General features: G+C 44.6%; 1 protein-coding gene across 1 annotated transcript; it reads left to right on the forward strand.

The window, feature by feature from the left end:
* Positions 1-4239: 4239 nt before the first annotated feature.
* On the forward strand, positions 4240-19686 carry LOC146175140 (uncharacterized). Its single transcript, XM_084585532.1, has 4 exons — positions 4240-4560; positions 6009-6224; positions 18408-18613; positions 19662-19686. The coding sequence occupies exons 1-4, from the start codon at positions 4240-4242 to the stop codon at positions 19684-19686; spliced, it is 768 nt and encodes a 255-aa protein (XP_084441658.1).
* Positions 19687-20504: the final 818 nt, after the last annotated feature.

Raw genomic sequence — 20504 nt, forward strand, 5'->3', positions numbered from 1 at the left:
TCGTCTCTCACACGATGCCATAGACACACATATCTTGAGAAATAGCTGCAGCCCTAATGACAGGATGGGAAGGGAGTCTACAAAATCCCACTCCGTGATGAATGTCAAGTCCAATGCTGTCCAACTGTTGGCGACTTCGACGGCAATTCGCGCTGCTTTGACGTGTCTCCTCATCGTAGGAATTAAGGAGAGCAGTGTCAGACACTCCGTCATAAAATTCGGTGCATTTCGGAATAGCAACTTTGAGCTCTTCCTCAGTTGAATAAAGAAGGCTATTTGCTTGAACAGGTCCAAACAGAGTTGCCACATCCCGAATCGCTTTTGGATCTTGTGCAGAGCTCGGCATAAACTCTATCAATGCACGTCAGCATCGCCCTCTTATTTCCTTCCTGCAATGAAAGTCTTGAATCTTTGGCTTGTTCACCTGTCATCCTCTTCCTTAACCTGACACGCATCTCAACTGCACCCAGTCGGAAAAAACTACAGAAAATTTTCTGATGGTACGACAGAATTTCTGTGCGGGTTTTGACGGGAAACCTGTTGTGACAACAGAACATTCTGTCGTAACATCAGAAATTTGTGTAGTCACAACAGAAATGTGCTACAAAACTACAGACAACAGAAATATACTACAGAAAAACTACAGAACTACAGAAAAGTACTACAGAACTACAGAAAAGTCTGATGGTTACGACAGAACTACAGGATATTTTGTCGTATTTTTGACACAGTTCTGTAGTTTTTTCGACTGGGCAATTCCAAGTTCATTGCATTTTATGAGCGCATGCTCAGCAGCATTTCCCACTAGGCGACCATGTACCTCTTCGAGAAAAAGCTTTAGGGCCTCCAACTTTGCTACTACTTTGTCAAGGGATAGTCCTTTTGTCTGCAAATACAGTTGCGCAGCAATTGCTTCGTCGAGTACTGAACACCACAGGCGTAAATAACACAGCTGCCCTGCTTCTCATCTTTTTTCTAGTCAGCGCGTGGTGATCAGAATTTCCATCCCCTGAGCAACAAGATTACGTTCTTTTCGGCGTTTTGAAAGTGTGAGGCGGATGTGTAACTGGGCCGAAGAGCGAGAAAGGTACTGGAGATAAATGAACAAGACAAAAGACAAAAGTGCTGGAGAGATGCTACCAGCGGTCCTAGCTTGGGAAAGGAGAGTGATGTGCACATAAACATGAAGACGCGATGCGGCGGCGCAGCCGCCGACGGGTGTCATCTAACACGCACCGGGTTTCTGATGGGTATTTCATTTCATTTCATTTCATTTATTAACCTTAAAGGCCCCTTTCGGGGTATTACATAAGGGGTGGGGTAGACAATCATAAAATATTGCACTTTTTTTTTTTTTTTTTACAGATTTTCACGTGATAAACACATTTCAATGTTGGCACTGAAGGATGATGGACAGGTGATGGTAACGACGGAGTGGGATAGGCCGTTCCAGTCTGACGCGGCTCGTGGAAAGAAGGAAGACGAAAAGGTTACGGTACGGGCGCGTGGACGAGCGACTTGAAGTGGGTGGCCGGTGCGATGGGAAATGCGTGGCGGTTAATTCTAGTCGTTCCAGGGTACACGCACGAACACAAGCCAGGTTCAATGTTAAAATGGCGTGGATTCTCTGGCATAAAGTAAGGCATGTGTTTTGAAGCACTCCTCACAGCAGAAGAATTCGTTCTACGAGGAGATCAGACTTGTCATACAATGTCTCCAGCAATGTTCGCCCTTTCGCGTCTTCACACATAATTTATCTCCCCTCCCCCCTCTTCCTCCATCTAACTGCTGCACCCCCCCTTAGCTTTGCACCCGGTGCGGACCGCACCCCTCTCGCGACGCCATGGCCCCTTACTCACACCTTTCTTCTTGCCCTTTCTCGTTCTTTTCAGCAGACTGTTCAGCATGCACAACCAGAGTTGTTCGGTTATCTGGAAGGCCTATTGACATCTGACTCTCTGAATGACATCTGACTCTCTATTGACATTGAACCTATTGACATCTGACTCCCGAATACGCGATGAAGAAATATAAACGACACCGACCAAAAGAAGAAAGATGGAATGACGTTTCGGCTCCCACACGGGAGCCTTGTTCACATTGAGGCGAAACGGGGAACCGTTGCCTTAAATACGGCGCATCACAGAACCCAGACATCTTGCGTATACAGGGGGCAGATTACCATGATTACGGTTTAGCGTATTTGCTGTCGTCTGAATAATCAGCGACTCAAGATAGAGCCGTGATGCTCTGTTCCTTTCTTTCGCTATCACAAGTGCCTGTGCCCAGTCAATGTTGTGTTTGGCAGATACCGAATGTTCGGCCAGCGCGTTCGAAGCCACCCGCTGTTTCCTCACGTCGTTTTGATGATCGCGCAATCTTCTTTCAAAATCCCCTGACTCGCCAATGTACACAGCTGCGCAGTCGGCGCCTGGGATTGCGTATACGACGCCTGGGAACTTTTCCTTTCTGAGTGGGTCCTTCACTTGCACCAATTCTCCCCTGAGCTTCTGGGCTGGCACATGCGCGGTCTGCACGTCGTAGCGACGCAGTATACGTGCCAGCGTTTCACTAACGCCTCGGACATATGGTATTGATGCCCGCTTTCTGGTGCCTGGGGTCCCATGCAGCGCAGGGCGTGCAAGCTGTCGTTCCACTGAGTCAATAAAATGTCCAGGGTAACCGCAAACAAACAAATCATAGCGTATGCGCAAGGTGTCAGCACACTTATCTTCTCTTTTTGTGCATATTCTTTCGTTTCGACGAAGGAGCGAGGCAACCACGGAACGCTTTTTGGAAACAGGGTGAACAGAAGTGAAATGAAGGTAGTGGCCTGTGTGCGTTGGTTTTCGGTATGCGTTGAAGGTTAGTCCTGACGGTTCACGGGAGACCAGTACATCCAGGAATGGGAGGCGGCCATTGACTTCTTTTTCAACGGAATACTGTATTGCGGGTTCCATACTGTTAAGGTGTAGGCTAAAAGCGTCCAGCATTTCTTTCTTCAAGACACAAAAGCAATCGTCTACGTATCTCAGAAAAAATTTGGGGGGACGCGTGAACGATGCTAGTGCCCGAGTCTCGAGGTTTTATATTGTCAAACTGGCCGAAATCGATGCCCCCATTGAGGCTCCGTGAACCTGCTTGTACGGTACTTGCTCAAAAGTGAAGTGAGTGTTTGAGAGGCACAAGCGAAGACGTCTAGCCAAATCTTGTACTTCGAAGGAAGACCTTTCTGGTAGCGTGCGGTCAGTTTCGAGGGCGGAGGTGCAGACATCCACAGCAAGGTCTATCGGCGCGCTTGTAAACAGGGACCTTACATCAAACGAGACCATGATCTCCCCCGTGTCGATTTCAAGGTCTCGGACCTTCTCTATGAAGTCGTCGGTGTTTCGTATGTACGTGGGGCTCCTGCCGACAAGTGGCGGGATAACTCTGTGCAATAACTTCGACAGGTTTTGAAGGGGGGAACGCGTGAAGTCCACAATAGGACGCAACGGGACATCAGGCTCGTGGATCTTTGGTAGGCCATATATCGCAGGGGCTGAACCATTGTGGCATAATAGGCGGTAATACAACGACTGGTGTTGTGGTGGAACCATTCTGAAGACGTCAGCCAGCAGCTTTTGCAGCTCTCTTTGTACTTTTGCTGTCGGATCCCGCGTGAGACGAGCGTACGTGTCAGCGTCTTCCAAGAGGGCCAACATGCCTTCTCTATTCTACTCTATTTATCTGCTTTAAACACTACCCGCGTTTTTCCTCCTGTTCCCATTTGACGGCAATATTCAGGTACTCCTACTAGCTATACACTGGCATGTTTCAAATTTTCAATGTACACACTCTTACTTATTCTGAAGTAAGAATCAGTACGATATGTACATTTTAAAAAACGTAATTCTTTTTACTTCTTATTCTCAAATTATTTGTTCCCTCACACTTTCTATCCTTTTGAAACATCCTTTCTTATTTTCCCGACCCAAACCTCGCCATTCCTCCCTCGCCTTTTTGTGTTATATCAACAGACTCAAACACTGCCAAGGACAATTTCATTTTTTTCATTTTGGAATCATGGAGATGAGATAGAAGACGAAGAGACAACAAAAACGAAGGCGCACTCCAATGATTCCTCTCGCAGGGTGATCAAATATTACTCTGCGAGTGCAAAAAGCTAAAAAAGGGTAAGCTTCTATTTACTGCCAGTATTGTCGATGTTTTTTTCTCATGGTTTCGCGACCGTGCAGCATGTGCGACGAGAGAAGGAGCCGTATCAACGGAGGGCGCCGTGGTTACCACATAGGCAGAGCAGGAGCCGCTGTTTTAGAAGGTGTTCTAGAATTTCTTCTGCTGTCCTTGCTGCATGGTAAAACTCAAGAGCTCTCCATCCTGGCTTCGGAAGGTCTGGACGTCATCAAGTGGTGGAACTTAGGGCTCCCATTTGGATCAAATACTTCAGAATCTACAAGCCAAAGCAATCGGAGCTTCATTCGACAGTGCATCCGTCATCCTCCCCAATGCGAGCCGCAGGACCGTCCCTTCTGGATTCAAGAGGTCTCTCTAACACAGGTAGGTCAATGGATTTTTATTACCGTACCTTTTAAAGTAACTCGGCCGACCGCAAGGAGCTTCTCTTTAAACGACGTTTACAAAGATGTAATGCGATCCTAATTTACTGCTTATGCTTAAAGCATCGTAATCTTAGATAAGGAAAATAAATATTTGTAGAAAATGCCTATACATTGAAGGGAACCTTTCCTTTTCAAAACATCTCCATTATACGTTTTTTTCTGGTTTCGGAGTTTCGTTGGCTTATGGGCGGCTTAAGGCTTGCTTTCGACATATATATCGCGTAAATTTTTTGAAAGAGATGGGCGAGATCTTTATTTCTACTAAGCAAACTTTCATTCCACTATTGTCAAATAGGCTCTAGTTGCTTTTCACAATAAATCAACATAATCTACAGGTACTCCTTTATTTCACATATAAGGGATGCTTAAGGTAACAAATCTTAAATCACACATGAAGTTTCAAGATTCTGGAGTACGCTATTTGTCACTTTGTCTCTTACGTAGCCCATTTTACAATCTAATGCTCTTGTATTTTATACCTTGATGGTTTTTTCTCAACATGCACATGTGCTATAGAGTTTTAATTACTGTATACCTTACGAGTGTTTGACACTTCATGTGGCATCAGCGATTATGTATCTGGAATTGTTTATTTGTAATCTGTTTTATATATTGTATACCTTGGTTGTTTGAACGCCTGTACATCGCACGTGTGAACACGTCGGTTTTCATTGTTCCGGTTGTATTTTTAACGAATTCTTTTCATGCTCACCGCGCCCTACCTTGATTGTTTTTATTATTTTTTTTTCTTTAATAGTCACCTGGGTCTCGTCAAGCTGCCTCGAGCAGCTTCTAGCCCAGGTGCTCAAACCAGCAAGCACCTGGTGAAAATAAACAATTTGATTTGATTTGATAAGAAAAGACTTGCGACATTGTTGCCATATATTATTTCGGGAAATGTCAACTTCTTTTTATCCGTACGCCAACAGTAGCATTATGCTTGACAGCTATGGTGCTTTTTATAGTTAAAAGCGTTGCGCGTGCCGAACGCAGATCCTATTCTACCAACGACATCTCTAGGCAAATGAAGGACACCAGAGTGCGCTACAGAGCACACATTGTCGGTGTTTCGCGCCCCGTATACTCTGCGGCTCGTAGAAACAAAAAGCGGGCGGAGGACTGGCAGATAATGGTTTACATACAAAAACTACAGTGCCTTTTCAAAAGTGATCGCACAGTGCATTTCTAGGTGGGATGAAGTTTAAAATGTTGATGGCGTGTTTATCATTGACTATGCGGATTTGTTGCTGTGCACAGAAACCTCGCTCACAGATAATTTGCAGCGGCTGAGGCTTCTCCGCGGACGTCTTGAGGTGTAGCTAAGATCACTGAGTACATATATTTGATTGGTCACGCCAAATAGTCATTTGCTTTTCTTATATCCAGGTTCTCAGGACCTATTTCACGGTCAGCAGCCTCGTAACTGCAGCGACTTCGGACATCAGCGCTTTCGTGTTGGAATTTCCATCAGTTTTGAACAGTTCTGTTCTTCAAAAGCTCTGGATCATAGCTGGCCTCTCCATCTTCCCACCACAAAGCACACTGGGAGCACGGAGTCTTGGAATTGCCACGGCCTTCAGAATTTTCGAGTTGATGTGCGCGGTAAGACGCATAACACGCCGCTGCCTACTCTGAGTATTCTTTAATCATTACAGAGCAAGGTTTTGTCTAGTCCACTTTTTTTCATAACTAAATCTTTGCATCAATTTGTGCCGACGCCTAGACAAAGTGAAATGGGTTACTATTGCTCGTTCCGTAACATTAGCTTATTGTCTGCTTTCTGTTAAACGTGGGTAAAGTGAAGGAAAGACCAAGGCATTATGTTTACAGCAATGGCTTATTCTAAGGTGAAGTCAGCAATACTACAAGAGAAACAGTTATATTTTCCTCACTTATTATACCAACATGCTTAACTAAAGACAAATTGGCGAGCATATGAAGCGAAATCAGCCCTGAACATGCATAATGCGCTTAATCGGACAAACCTATGAAGCACTAAAGAAGTTGACAACCTGTATGCAAACTATTTATATTTAGTTCATAAAGTACTTACAAGCGTTGCCTAAAGGGTGATTTGATTTATTTGATTAGTCTTGGCAAGGCTGTGTAAATTTGAAGTGTATAGAGTATGGCACAAAACAAAGCACCACACAAGAAAAGCATCAGGTGCTTTAACGTACAGGTGGAAATCATTTTGCTTACCCTTTCAGTATTTAAGATTCCTGAATGACTCAAACTGCCGGCAACAGTGTAGAGGAGGGCTTGAGAAATGTCGACTAACTGATGATTTATAACGCGCAATAACATCGCACAGCACACATGCAGTTTTCGTCTTGCACCGAAAGCCACCGCACGTATGCGATTTATTTAGCGCCCTTAAGTAGAACAGCCGAAAGACCCAACTACTTAACCATAGCGGCTGGGTAGGAATAGAAACATTTACGTCGACGTGATGTGAGTATGTAAACTGGATTTACGGGTGAAGAGAGAAGTGAAAGTGTGAAACACCTTATCGCAAGAAACGCTAGTTTTAAGACAAACCAATCATTGCTGTTTTCATGACTGTCACCATCTGGCAGCTCAGCTACTAGCTACGACGGTAGCTACCATGTTGCGTAATCACTTTCAGCGAAAAATTTATGAGTTAATCCTGTCCGCTGCTTTTCTAGGCTCCTGGTCGGCGGTAATGTATTTAGGAATTGCTCCCACAAGCTGACAATTAGGAGAAAAATCCGTCACCGGAGGAAATCTAACCATCAAACCTCCGATCTACCTAACCTTCGATGCACAGTTATGTGGGCCTCTCCGCTCGCCTTTTTTGAAGGCGGTTTTATGCGGCGGCCTTCGACACGTACTGCATATAGAAGTCTATGGGTTGTTGATGTCCTTGCAAAGGCTATTTTGTGGGACGCCTTTTTATAGCCAATCCCACTTTCCTTGCTAAGATGCATTCGAACGTTCTACACCCTAGAAGGTACAACGCTCCCCCCGTGCTAGCAATCTATGTGTTGAGCAGCGTTGAATCGCCGTTTCCATGGAATTGCATAAACAGGTTTGAGGACCGACCTGATGCCGGTGAACGATTCTGGCAACGCACTTCCTCAGCAGAACAGGAGTTGGCCGCCCTGGTGCTGTAATTGACCGCAATCTCAAATGAAGAGGGCAATAAGCCCTCGGCTATCAATCCCCGGCAGCTGTGAAGCAACTTACCACGGTGGCGGCCAGACCTTTGATGCAGTGGAGGGTGCTAAGAATTTATAACTCCGGACAAGCTGTCATTGGAAAATGCCCCTGGTAACGTTTAATAATGTTGAAACCCTAGCCACTGAGGCTAATTTAGCAGTGGTATTAGAGCAACTATAGGGTATTGAAAGGGATATCATAGGGAATTAGTAAGGTTATACTGAGGCATATACTGTACTAAAGGGTGGGTATGTAGTGTGTTATCACGGTTTACCATAGAGATGAGAACTATGGGTAGGTTTACTTGTCAACACGTACAGAGCTGGTAATGTAGGTTAATTCTATAGCATTAATAAGAGGGTGGCAGGCATCGTAATTAAGCATACTGAGTGATATAAACTGAAGTTTGTACAAGTATACGCGCCTGCATGTAGTCGTAATTACCGGGCAATTTAAAAGATTTGCGAAGATATAGAATCGACCATGGGGAAGGTAAAAACAATGAATACTCTACTGATAGGCGAGGCAGGAAGCAAGCTGCAGAGCAGGCAGTTGGCATCTATAGCATTGCCTTCAGGAATAGCAGGAGGGCGATCCTACGTTCTTCGGTAGATAACGCCCTCTTTCACGAGGAACGTATTGTTCCTTTCTCTTCACGAGGACGCGTATAAAAAGCCCTGATATCGGGGACAATATAAGCGCCTCTTCCGAGCGCTGCGTCGCTCTTTCCTGCCCGGCTGCCGAAATGGAATAAAGGCAGTCCTTACAAGCTGCAGTGTGACCGCTTGCTCGAAGTTCATCTAATCACCCAGAAAAGTAACAGTGGTGTTGATTTGCTAAACGCAATAACTTATGAATCATGAATACTTTTCTTCGCTGGAACGTTCGTTCACCGCATATTAGGAAACATTTTCGGTGTACTATCCCATTTACCATGCCAGCAACCACTGCTCTTCTCCCAATTTATTTCATACCCTGTCTTCTTTTCAGTAGTCACACGCAACTCGAAAGACTTCTATAACGCTTTCCCGATCTGCACAAAAAACTGCAATATCGTCCGCGTAAGCTAGTATTTTTACCTGCGTAGACTGGAGAGTGAGCCCGTAGACACGTTCATTATGTATCAATGATAACAGAAACGGCTGAAGATAGTTAGCAAAAAGCAAAGGTGAAAGCGGACATCCTTGCCGTACTGAAGAACAGACAGGTACACATTCTGATAACTGCTTATTAACAATGATACGTTTCTCTATACGATCCATATATTGTGGAGATCCAAGACAAGATGTCCTAGTCAGAGTTAGGAAGATGGCAGTAAAACCGACCATCAAATTGTTTTTCTTCAAGCTTCACTCTGGTACCCTTCCCGTAAAACGTGGCTTAATGATAAACGTATATATTTGTATCTTGCACTTTCAAATGCACTATCTGTAAACAAGCAGAGACCATCGATCACGTTTTATAGACTGCTGGGATCCCGTTTTTCACTGGGATATATTACAAAGAACTACTCAATAATCCTAAAGCCATCCGGTTTCTACCCATACAAAATGACGAGGTTCTATACGACATGATTATGGTGCTGGGCCTCCACAGAATTCAGAAAACGCGGATGGCTGTTAGGCACGCCGAAGAAAATGTACTATCGGTCAGGGACAACTTAATTGAAAGTGTCAAATTTCCCAAACATGATCCCTGCAGTCAGCCTGAGAAACCTCAGTAGATGGATATGATTGACGCATTAGTCAAAATGAAAACGTTTTATTATTCGCTTAAGTCAAAGGTAGGCTAGTGAGTTCTATTCCTGAATGTACTTTGTCGACCGTCAGTAAAGAAAAAAAGTTGGCTGTGACTTATCTTGGTTAAGCCTGGTAATTGCGAAGCAATACGTGGGTTCTGCTATTGTGCCGCCTGTGGTGATTATGCTTATGCTAGTATGGCTATGGCGATACTCTTGGCTGTGCTATTTTTGTCATGGGTAAACACGCACAGACAAGAATTATGACACATTCATGTTACTCGTTTTCATCTTTCATCCAAATCTATAAATGCGCTTCGGTGGTCTGTGAATAAATGACTCTTGTTCTGCACATGACTTATCACATATTCGTCAGAAGGTCTGTACATGATTAAGTCTAAACTGCTTCACCACTGAGTTGTTGACACTGGTTGCAGTTGGCATAGTTCAAGGGAATATCTGGATTCGAGGGCTTCTATGAACGATGGGTCTCTTCTGGGATCTTTATTGAAGTCTCCTGTGAAGATGAGCATTCTTCTGTCGGTGCGTTCAGGTAAACCATTAGCCAAGATGTTGACGGCATCGTCGTTTCCTGCGTGAGGAGAAATATATACTTTTCATTCTGCTCTCTCGATACGCATGTTCCTTCTCGAGTCTGCTGCCGCTGTTCCGGAGTTTCTTGGGCACGTCGCTCCCGTTTGGCTGCGTTCCAGCGTTCCGAACTAGTAGTGCTGGAACAAGATGCACATTCCACACTGTCTGTCAAATTTATAACTTCTTTACTTGCTTCTGCCGTTGATTTTGCGGCCGAAGACGCTTAGCGTTTTTTTTTTCGCCTGGCTGCATCTTGAGCTCGTCGCTTGAAAAGCCGTTCTTCTCGTTCTTGTTCTGTCTCCGTAGCTCGCTGATGCTTTATCCTTGCAACCTGCCTAGCGTATAGGCTGGAGGTGGCATCTCATGGGCTTGACGAGAAGAGCGGGTCACAGGCCGCGGCCGTGGCTAGGCGCCGCGCAAGGCGACAGGCGTGAGATGTGGCCCCGTTTTTAAGCAGATGGTATGACGTCACATATCGCGCAGCGCCCCTGGTGAGAGGGGCGGGAGTCAGGCCGCGGCAGTGGCTATGCGCCGCGCAGACGACGGTGTGTGATGGGGCCCCGTTTTTACACAGATGGTATGACGTCACGCAGCGAGGTCACGCGAAAGGTCAAGCGTGGCTATGCGGCCGCTGCATGGCACGTGCTGAGGCGGCAGCTAAAGTAGTATTGCTTCACAATAAAACAAACCAGGGCGTGGCGCAATTGGTAATGGACTCGGCTGGGGATCCCAGAGATGGAGGCTCGATTCCCGGTGGAAACAAGGTTTATAAATGTATGTTTAACTCTCGCTCTCGACAGCGTGACACCTCTGCTTACAACCTTCTGCTGAAAACCTTCTGTCGACAACCTTCTGTCGACAATGAGGAGACATGAAAAGCTTTCGTCTTAAAACATAATTATTAAGTAGCCTTCTTTTCAAGACCCTCACTGAGCTCCTTGTATAATGTACAGCACCCGTCATAAATATACAGCACACTGCGAAGGGACACGGAGCGGACGCGGGGCCTGGAGGTAGCGCCCCTGGTTTCTTAGCGCGCCTGCAGCAAGGGTAAAGAGGGTGAGGGCGAACAGCTGCCTTGCTCTTGGGAGGGTAAGGGAAATAATATCGCTGTGGCTGCGCTATAGTGAGTGAGGCTATCGCGTCATTCCTGTCGCCTTTGCGGAAGCGCTTGCATCGATGCAATGTGCAAACTCACCTTGGGCATGTGCTATCACCGACGCTGAAAAATAAAGCGCGGCAGCTGCTTTCCGGAGTGTTCGCTACACATGGAGTGGTCGATAACATTTAAGACGTGCTTCGCAATAAACAAAAGAAACAAGAAAAGGCTCGAAGAGAGCTTAGTGCCTTGCCGCAAGCGTTGCGTTCCCTGCGATTCTTTCCAGACTCCTTTTCTGTGATTTGTTACTAACAAGTCGTGGGATGAACTTTTAATTTAATGCGAAACACATCTCTTAGTAGCAGCAAAAGCCAGTAGCATTCGGCGTGCAAAATTTGGTTCTGAATAATCGCCCTGACGCCATTGGGGCAGTCAGGTGGTCACAGTAGTCTATCAGAATGTTAACGAATGTTTGGGGTGTATTGAAGCGATGACATTGGGGTGCGATAGTTTATGGGGTGGACAGATTAGGATTGAGGGTGAGTTGTGATGAATAACGTTGGACAAGGTATGGATCACGTTTTGATTAAATCGGATAACGCCAATTTCGAGCACTTGTTCTTTGACCTGCACCGACATCCCACAGTGCTGTTTGCTTTTTGCCTACATCAAAAGGATTAAGGATATATTTGATTAAATTAATTAGGATCGACTTAGAGGGGAAAAGGTGAGAATTCTAATAGAATGGTTTAATTATGATAGTCGCGTTTTCATTAAGGGTTATTGTTACGGTTAGCATTCATTAAGGCAGATGACAGTAGATTAAGGGTAATTGTACGAAGATTAAGAATTAAGAACGTTGAATTGGGTGGATTATTTTGGGTACTGTGGATTATGGGGATATATAGAGGAAGAGTGTCCTCGTTGTATTTGGTTGTGGTTGGCTAGACTGAGACAGGTTACGGAGTACTCTGATGGATGGTGGGTGCAGAGGATTCAATTACGTTTTGATGAGTTAGATTACTTTTATTATGATGGACTGAGGTTGTGATCTGTTTTGTTAAATGTGCTCAATATTCATACCTTCAAAGTACGTCAGTAGTTCTAAAAGCGCCAAATTTACTTTCCTTAAATTCATGCACAATCCATGAAAACCTCTTCTGCTAACTGCCTTGCTGGACTTCAAATAATAACGCAACAATTACTGCCGCCTACTTAATAAAATCAAGGTCAAGTATTCAACACGTTACATTAACCCATCGAATAGTAGGGTAAAAAATCGGTGTGCGTGTTCTGCAACGATGTAAACTCCCTGCAAACCACTACCAAGAAAACGTAACTGCGCAGAAAATAAGCCAAAGATTCGTTATCTGCGGTCTCTATATTGGGAGGATTCCATGGCAAGCGGCGTCTAGCGCACAAATTGTGTTCCATAGACTAAATTTTATCTATTCTACCATATTATAACTTGATCTATTATAATCCACACATAATTAATCACGACTAGCCAGGTTTCACTCTTAAGGAACCATAGCCCAAACCAACGCTTTTAATGCACGTTTTCTGCGAAATACACATCTAATTAAATGCAATCCAACATGAATTTCAATTTACACATCCTTTACTTGAAGTAATCCAACATGATGGGTTTCTCACACCCCAGACATCATCATCATCATCATCATCATCAGCCTGATTATACCCACTGCAGGGCGAAGGCCTCTCCCATATTTCTCCAATAAACCCGGTCCTGTGCTAGCTGCCTCCACTTGAACCCTGCGAACTTCTTAATCTCATCCGCCCACCTAACTTTCTGCCGCCCCCTGCTACGCTTTCCTTCCCTTGGAATCCAATTTGTTACCCTCAGCGACCATCGGTTATCCTCTCTTCGCACTACATGTCCTGCCCATGTCCATTTCTTCTTCTTAATTTCCACTAGAATGTCGGTAACTTGAGTTAATGGACGGAAGTGACCGCACCACCGTTGCGTTAATGCCACGCCGTTCTTTTCTTTTTGGATAGCGTTTTTTAGTCTCTGGACGGCGCTGGCATTCCTTAATATGGCGCCTATGAGGCTTTCACTTAAAACGATAAGATCGTGAAAAGCCTTCCAACGATTTAAGGGACGAAAAATTGCCTAAACAGAAAAGCGTGCAGGGCAGAGTTTGCTGACAGTAGCTAAGCGGGCTGGACACCTTTTCTCTTTTCTTTCTTCATGGCGGAGCATACATGGAACGTTTTGAGCCACAGAACGTTTTTCGCAAATAGCCGGCGATAGCGGTAAGCAGTCGCGATGTTTTATCTTCCAGCGCCCGTGACAGCGATGCCGCTTGAATCCAGCGAGCGCTTGGGAGAGCGTGACGATGACGACTCGCCGCACTAGATTGATGCAAGCACTCTCGCGTAGAGGCCAGAAACGAATAATGCGAACGCCGCACTTACTATCACAAAGCCAGCGCGACTACATCTCCCTTCCTCGCCCGAGGGCAAGGGACCCTCTACCCCTCACCAACTATATCGTCGCAACAAGCCTACACCACCTAGACTAATACAAGGCCTGTGCAAGCTTTTGTGACATCATCGTAGTGAGATCATACTGAAAGTCGGCTTCACCTTACGCGGCTGCGTTTTTTTTTTATTCAACGCTGCTCTGGAGCTACCTCTTGAAATTTTTAGTGCTAGCAATGAGGAGGGTTATACTTGTGTTACCTGTGTTATTTAATATTGCCAGTCTTTTGAAGTATATGAAAAGTTTGACACAGTCTTATTCCAATGGCAGAAATGAAGTTGCGAGGAAATTTTCATCTTCATTCAGAGTTGCTTGAATGAACATTAAGACATGCACAAAATTCATCTGAGAGCACATTTATTGTTAGATGGATAGATACAGCTAAGAATGGTAGGCAGAGATGTTACTCAGAACGGTGACCTTGAAGACGCTCGGCGTAGTTTGTCGTGAATACGAGGTTGCTTTCACGGACGTGCTGGTCACAAAGCTGTAACGTAAATATGCAAAAAAGCTGTTTAGGCTGGGAGCAGCGATTACCATGAGTGTATTAACGCAGCGAGCAGCTAACTCGCTTTAAACCAGTCATTTATTATGGCCGCTACAATCACGTGGCCACTAGCGAATAAAATTTTTTCCATGAGAAAATAATTTAGATATGAAAACAATTTTGTTCCGCTTTAATACACTGTGCTAAACCAAATAGTGGTGAATAGCAGCACGAGTATTAGGAAGCAAGCAAGAACGCTTTCTTACCACAGTGCACTAGATTGGTAAGTTTTTCCACGGCACAGCCTTCGTCCACGCTGCATTTTGAGCCGCGTCCAACGGAAACTTGTACGCTCGCGCTTTGGATTCATTGGCATAATTAGAGCGACAGTTTTGCGCACAACAACCCCCAAACATTGAAGATACCTTGCTCGCAAGCGCCTTTGCAACGCGGATTAGGAACACAGCGAACACAGGCTGAAAACACGCAAAGTCGTTCCAGATCGCCTTGCTTGCGTACGCTTGCGCTCGGCGCCGCCGATCTATACCCAGATCTCACTGTCGTGACGTAGGACTAGTAGAAAGGGGGACTTGCGCTGGCCTTCTCTTAGTCTAGAGGGTGTTGACCAAGCGCGCATTAAAGACAGGCGCGCCACCACCCGGCCCGGCACTCGATCCACATCCCATTGCGGTGGCCTGTATATTTATGACTCGGCTGTACATGCAGCCCTGGGTAAGCACGTACGCTGGGAACACGTAGAAAGTGTTTCCCAATAACCCGCAAATTTATCCTGTCAGGACCAAATTGGAGTAGTGTAGCAGTTGATTTCTTAAATTTTATCCAATGTCATGGTAAGAGGAAGTTCTGTAGGCGGTCATTTCTTTTATTACAAGGTATATAAGGTCAAATATTAAAGCATTTTGATGCTTTCCTTTGAAGAAAACCGTCTTTAATAGAATTCTGGACGCAAACATAGTTCTCACTGCTTGACATTCTCAGCCCCGTAGAAACGGGGGACGAAAAGCTGTCAATAATAAGGTATTCATTGATTTGTTCTTGACACCAAAATAACTATATTAATAATCATTGATTTACAGGATAGGAAGGGTACATGGTGTCACACCTGTTTTGTGGACACCTGGACCGCACAGTAAGGGAAGGGAGGAAATTTGGAATGAAAGCGGTTAGAGAGAAATGGGTGCCATAATAGAGGGCTCCGGGGTAATTTCGACCACCTGAGGATCTTTAAAATGCACTGCCAATGCACAGTACACGGACGCCACTTCGTTTCGCCTCCATCGAAATGCAGCCGCCGGCGGTCGGGATCGAACCCGGGTACTTTCGCCACTAAAATCGTCTTTCACTTCAAGCCTAGTTTGAGAAACCTACTAGCTCCGTGAGGGTCCCAAAGTTGCCCAGTAGACCCAGATTACTCTTGATTTGAGGCTAATGAATAATGAGTAGCTACTTCGCACGCTTCAATTTCTACTTCGATAACCTCGATAATTGCTTCGATTTCTGCATTTAAAAGCCTTTCAAAGCTACGTAGCAGACCACGTGTGCACTTCGCGGCTTTTTGCGGAGTTGTGGAATTTTACTGGATATACCATTAATACGGGCGCTCAAGTGGCGTCCTCAAAGCGTGCGTGTGTGAACGGTCTCCGGACGACGTGTAATCAAGAACTTGAGGCTGAAGTGGGGCTCTGTTTTCTAGAATGCTGAAGTTCTTAATATCCGCCACGATTGCCACGCCAAAACAGTGTGCAGCCGTGAGGGGCACGACTGCAAACGGCGCGCAAGAAACGCGCTCATCACAACGGTTTCAGAGGTACCGAAAACACAGGGTATAACACTGTAGTCGATATTGGTGGTTGATGCCGTTCGCAGTGCTACGCATCATGTTTATTACCAAGCATAAAAAGGAACGTGGTAAAAGGACTGCTTTTTAAAAGATGGTTGGTTGGTTTGTGGGGTTTAACGTCCCAAAGCGACTCAGCTATGAGAGACGCCGTAGTGGAGGACTCCGGAAATTTCGGCCACCTGAGGTTCTTAAACGTGCACTGAAATCGCACAGTACACGGACGCCACTCCGTTTCGCCTCCATCGAAACTCAGCCGCCGAGGCCGGGATTCGATCCCGCGTCCTTGGGCTCAGTAGTCGAACGTTTAACCAATGCGCCACCCCGGATTTTTTTTTCTTTATTGTCTGACTTCGGCACAATACACAAAACCACTTACAGGGCACAATGAGCATTCATTAATACAACAATCAGCCAGGTGGGTTGTGGCGTCGTCATGCGCCACCCCGGCGGGGCGTTTTTAAAAGACGGATTCGACAAATAGCGTGTGGCAGAAAGTTATTAACCAACAGTCCATCCCTTATCTCTATCCAGGGCTACGATACGAGCAACCCGTTCTAATCCGAAAGCATCTTGTCTCCAAAGTGGCGTCCTCAGAGGCCGTCGATAAAGCACGTCCGCATTGTGTGTAAGGAAAGTGCGTGGACGGAGGCCGTCATCAAATCGTCTCCACACGAACCGCATAGATAATGAATATCAAGTCTAATGTATTAAGTTTAATCACTTCGGTATCAAAACTAATGGGAGTATAACCAACTAGGCACTGGCCATCAAATTTTTAAGGGCCACCCCCGTACATTTGGCCCCCTCGACACCTAAAATTGGACCTCGTCAGAATTGGATCAAAATTCTGCTTAACAAACTTTGAGTAGGCCCGATTCAGCGGTTACCTCAAAAGTGTGCTAGACCACCACCACTTGTTCCCGTGAGACTCTAAAATTTGACCTTGTCAGAATTTGATCAAACTCAATCTCTAATATGTCCAATTCAGTGGTTGATACAAATTTTGGTGAGCTGCCATTAAGATTTGACCCCCTATATTTCCAAAACCCGAGCTCGCCAAAAATTGATCAAGATCGATGTCTAGATGCTTCTGATACGGCCTCCAAACGTAGTTCGCATACTCCAACGCTTGTTCTTCCTGACACTGATACTTGACTTGGCCCTACGTGCACAAAAAGTGGTGTCTATCCTGATTGGGCACTGACTACCTTAGTTATCACACACAAATGTATGTGTGCTACTACTAAAATCTGGCCTTCCTAAACCCTCGAAATAGGATTTCATCCCGATTTCATCCCAAGTTTTTAGATCATTGTCTACCCTAATTCAGTATGGCAAACCAAATGGCGACTTCCATATTTGGGTGGTTCTCTTAATCCCCAAAATTTTACTTCGTCCAAATTTGCTTAAATTAACGGCCACTAATCGACGTTAATAAGCAAAGAATCGCTGAACCCGTAAAAGCAGGTAACTCGGAATCTTCTCGCCTTTCTCACATAATATTATTTAAGTGCTCGGCCAATTTATCATAACCTTAGGAACACATATGTAAACAATACGAAGTGCAAAGGACGGCCGGGACAATATCTCATATCCACAAATAAACCAATAACCCTGGTGATTTCCTAAAGAGCGTCTAATCGTCTCATCCTCAAACCGAAGTTAAACTGGAGTTTTCATGGTTTCTTTTAGAATTAGGTCAAAAACAGACCTGCTTCGGCATTTCGAATATATCGCCTATCACAGAAAACAAACCACCAGGGCAAGCACTCACAAATAATAACAAAAAACAGTTTCAATTAGAACTTCACTTTTTCATTCTTTCGAAGATTCATGCAGAAACAACTACCATAAATCTTACAGCACCTGTAATGACCACTTTGTTTCATTTCCAATGGCTAAATTATATAACGGAATATATTGGTAAGCCTTATTTTTATATCATTTCGACAAGTTTTCTCCGGAGTCTGGAAATTTAGAATTCTAGCCAATGTGCACATGTTAATTTGAAGTCGTAGCTTTAGGGTTTCATTGTATAGTCGAAAAATGCACTAAAATTAGTAACTAGCATTAAAATGATGTCAAAATGAGCGCACTTGAGTTTGCGAAATGCACTTTACAACTTCCACGAATTATTCTAGGTAAATCGCGGACGAATTTTGCAATATTTGCAAAAACAGTATCACATAATGAGGAAATTGAAGACAGAATGAATGGAACCTTAAATTCAATTCTCAAACATTTTGATAATTACTTTCTTCAGCATTAAAGATGCATTGCTGAAAAAAAAGAATGATTTCTCGTTTTATTTCAGATGTCCCTTCTAAAGAGCAGGCGCTGTGGTCCCGCTGTTGTATTCGCAAGGGGCTCAGTGGCCTTGGCAAGGTCGCTGGGCCAGATAGTTGAATACAACACCATCCCGTCAGATTGGTTTCGTCACATGGCCGACATATGTGTGGCAGTGGTTCTTCTGGTCCTTCCGGCGTTTGCATTAAGGAAGTCGGAGAAGGGTCAAATCAGGTATGTTCTCTACAATAAATTGAATTTCACTTTTATGGCACCGCACTCCTCGCGAGAGTAAAAGTAGACAGAAGACACACTTTATTGACAGATTCTGTTTTGGCCGCCGAGTTGCTAGATGGTTTTCCGCGAGCCACGCAGCCAGTGACTGATTAACTAGCACCATATATGTAGAGATGTTTTAGGCAGTCAAACGCAGATACTTATTACTTCTTTGCTATGCATTTTCTTCTAGCTGTTCCAAGATGACTTTTTCCCAATTTCTATCACCTAATAATTTCTCAGCTGGTTTTGCTGATAACGCTATGTATATTTGGTAATTTATTCGGTGTAGCAATATTAACGCTTTAGCAATGCGATATAGAGTGCGCAAGTAATATATAAATTGGTATAACAAAGTACACGCTATAATTATAACTATAAAACTAAAATCGTTCTTCTATTATCATTTTATGTCCTGCGAAACTCTTGCGCCGCTCGTGTGCATGTGAGGTTCGTGTTTTGTGTTACGTGTGATTTTTGTTTCGGAGTTGCCCGATAATGCTTGTAGAGTTAAAAGGCACGGAGCTTCGCTTTCGAATGTTCTGCTAAGAAATAAAACTCTTCGAAAGGGCTCAAATGATTTCGAATTGTTTAAAATACGTTTTCACAATATATTTTCTAATAATAATTCTGCCATTTGAGATAAATATATTGAAGGGGAGGTTTCATATTTTGCTTGTATTTTGGGGTGTTTTTAGCTTGAGTTTTGTGCGTGCTAGCTACACTTGCTTATATGGCATAAACCCTCATATAGCTAGCAAGCGTTTCATAATTTTGAAATTGAGGAGAAAGGTGTTAAAATAAACTGGGCACTGGTGTCTTGGTCGTGGCATAGAAAACAGAGCAAAGTTTTCAAATGCATTGTTTTTTATAGAGGCATGCCGGATATAAAAAAATTGGAGGAAGCTTAATGTTCACCTATAAGAGTTCATAGCGTTTCATAGCAAGAGGCCTAGAGCTATAGCGTTTTGGGGCCCCGTTCGCATCGCCTTCTCGTGCCCTTCAGCCTCAAGACGTCATACGTCGCATGAAACACCACTCCGTTATCTTCCCAGGGTACGAAATGTTTGTATTTTTTTATATTCAGTGGATGGTGAGCTTTCACTCTTGCTTTGATTTTACCACCAATCACATAAAATTCGTTTATTTCTTCACGCTTGAAGTATGTGGTCTATTTTTTCTACGCTGTTCTTAAACCGAAGTTCCTTGAAGACGATGGACGTACAGCCGCCCTGATTTTTAACAATATAGCGCGAGCATCGACCAAACTGCTGCTCAGCGCCTTATAACGGCGATAAGCGTGCAACACGGCGAGAGTTCGTGCATGCGCAAGAATGCGGAACGTCGCAAACAGATATTGTGGCAGGGCGTGTGTCTTTGTGATCCGAACAGCGTAGCAGAAGACGCTCTCTCTTCGTGCTCGTGCACGAACTCTCGCCGTGTTGCACGCTTATCGCCGTTATAAGGCGCTGAGCAGCAGTTTGGTCGACGCTCGCGCTATATTGTTAAAAATCAGGGCGGCTGTACGTATATGGCTTGGATATGCCGGTTGCTCGCGCCATCTGTTGGGGCAGCGCCGTACTATCTAAGGAATTTTCCAGTAATACCACATCGCAGATAATCAAAGCGGAAATGTTTTTGCTACTCGATTAACTATCACTTCCGTAATTAGTTTCATTCTTATGACAATAGCTGACAGTCATAAATCAGTGCATTATGTTCACATTTATTCGGAGAGAACAATGCGGTTCTGCTGCGGAGTGGTTGTGTGCTGTCCTGTGACTGCGAAGGAGCCGTGTTCGACGCCAAGGTTTCCCCAACACTTTAATGCCCCTTTACTTTCTTCTGA

Source organism: Amblyomma maculatum, chromosome 11 (assembly GCF_055883805.1).
Source record: "Amblyomma maculatum isolate TAMU_Amacu chromosome 11, ASM5588380v1, whole genome shotgun sequence".
Taxonomy (NCBI): domain Eukaryota; kingdom Metazoa; phylum Arthropoda; class Arachnida; order Ixodida; family Ixodidae; genus Amblyomma; species Amblyomma maculatum.

Bases quoted from the DNA above. Each gene is read 5' to 3' on its own strand.
- LOC146175140 (XM_084585532.1), top strand. From the start codon at position 4,240: ATGTGCGACGAGAGAAGGAGCCGTATCAACGGAGGGCGCCGTGGTTAC. The intron at 4,561-6,008 runs GTAGGTCAATGG...TCTTATATCCAG, and splicing joins AAGAGGTCTCTCTAACACAG to GTTCTCAGGACCTATTTCAC. The intron at 18,614-19,661 runs GTATGTTCTCTA...CGTGCCCTTCAG, and splicing joins TCGGAGAAGGGTCAAATCAG to CCTCAAGACGTCATACGTCG.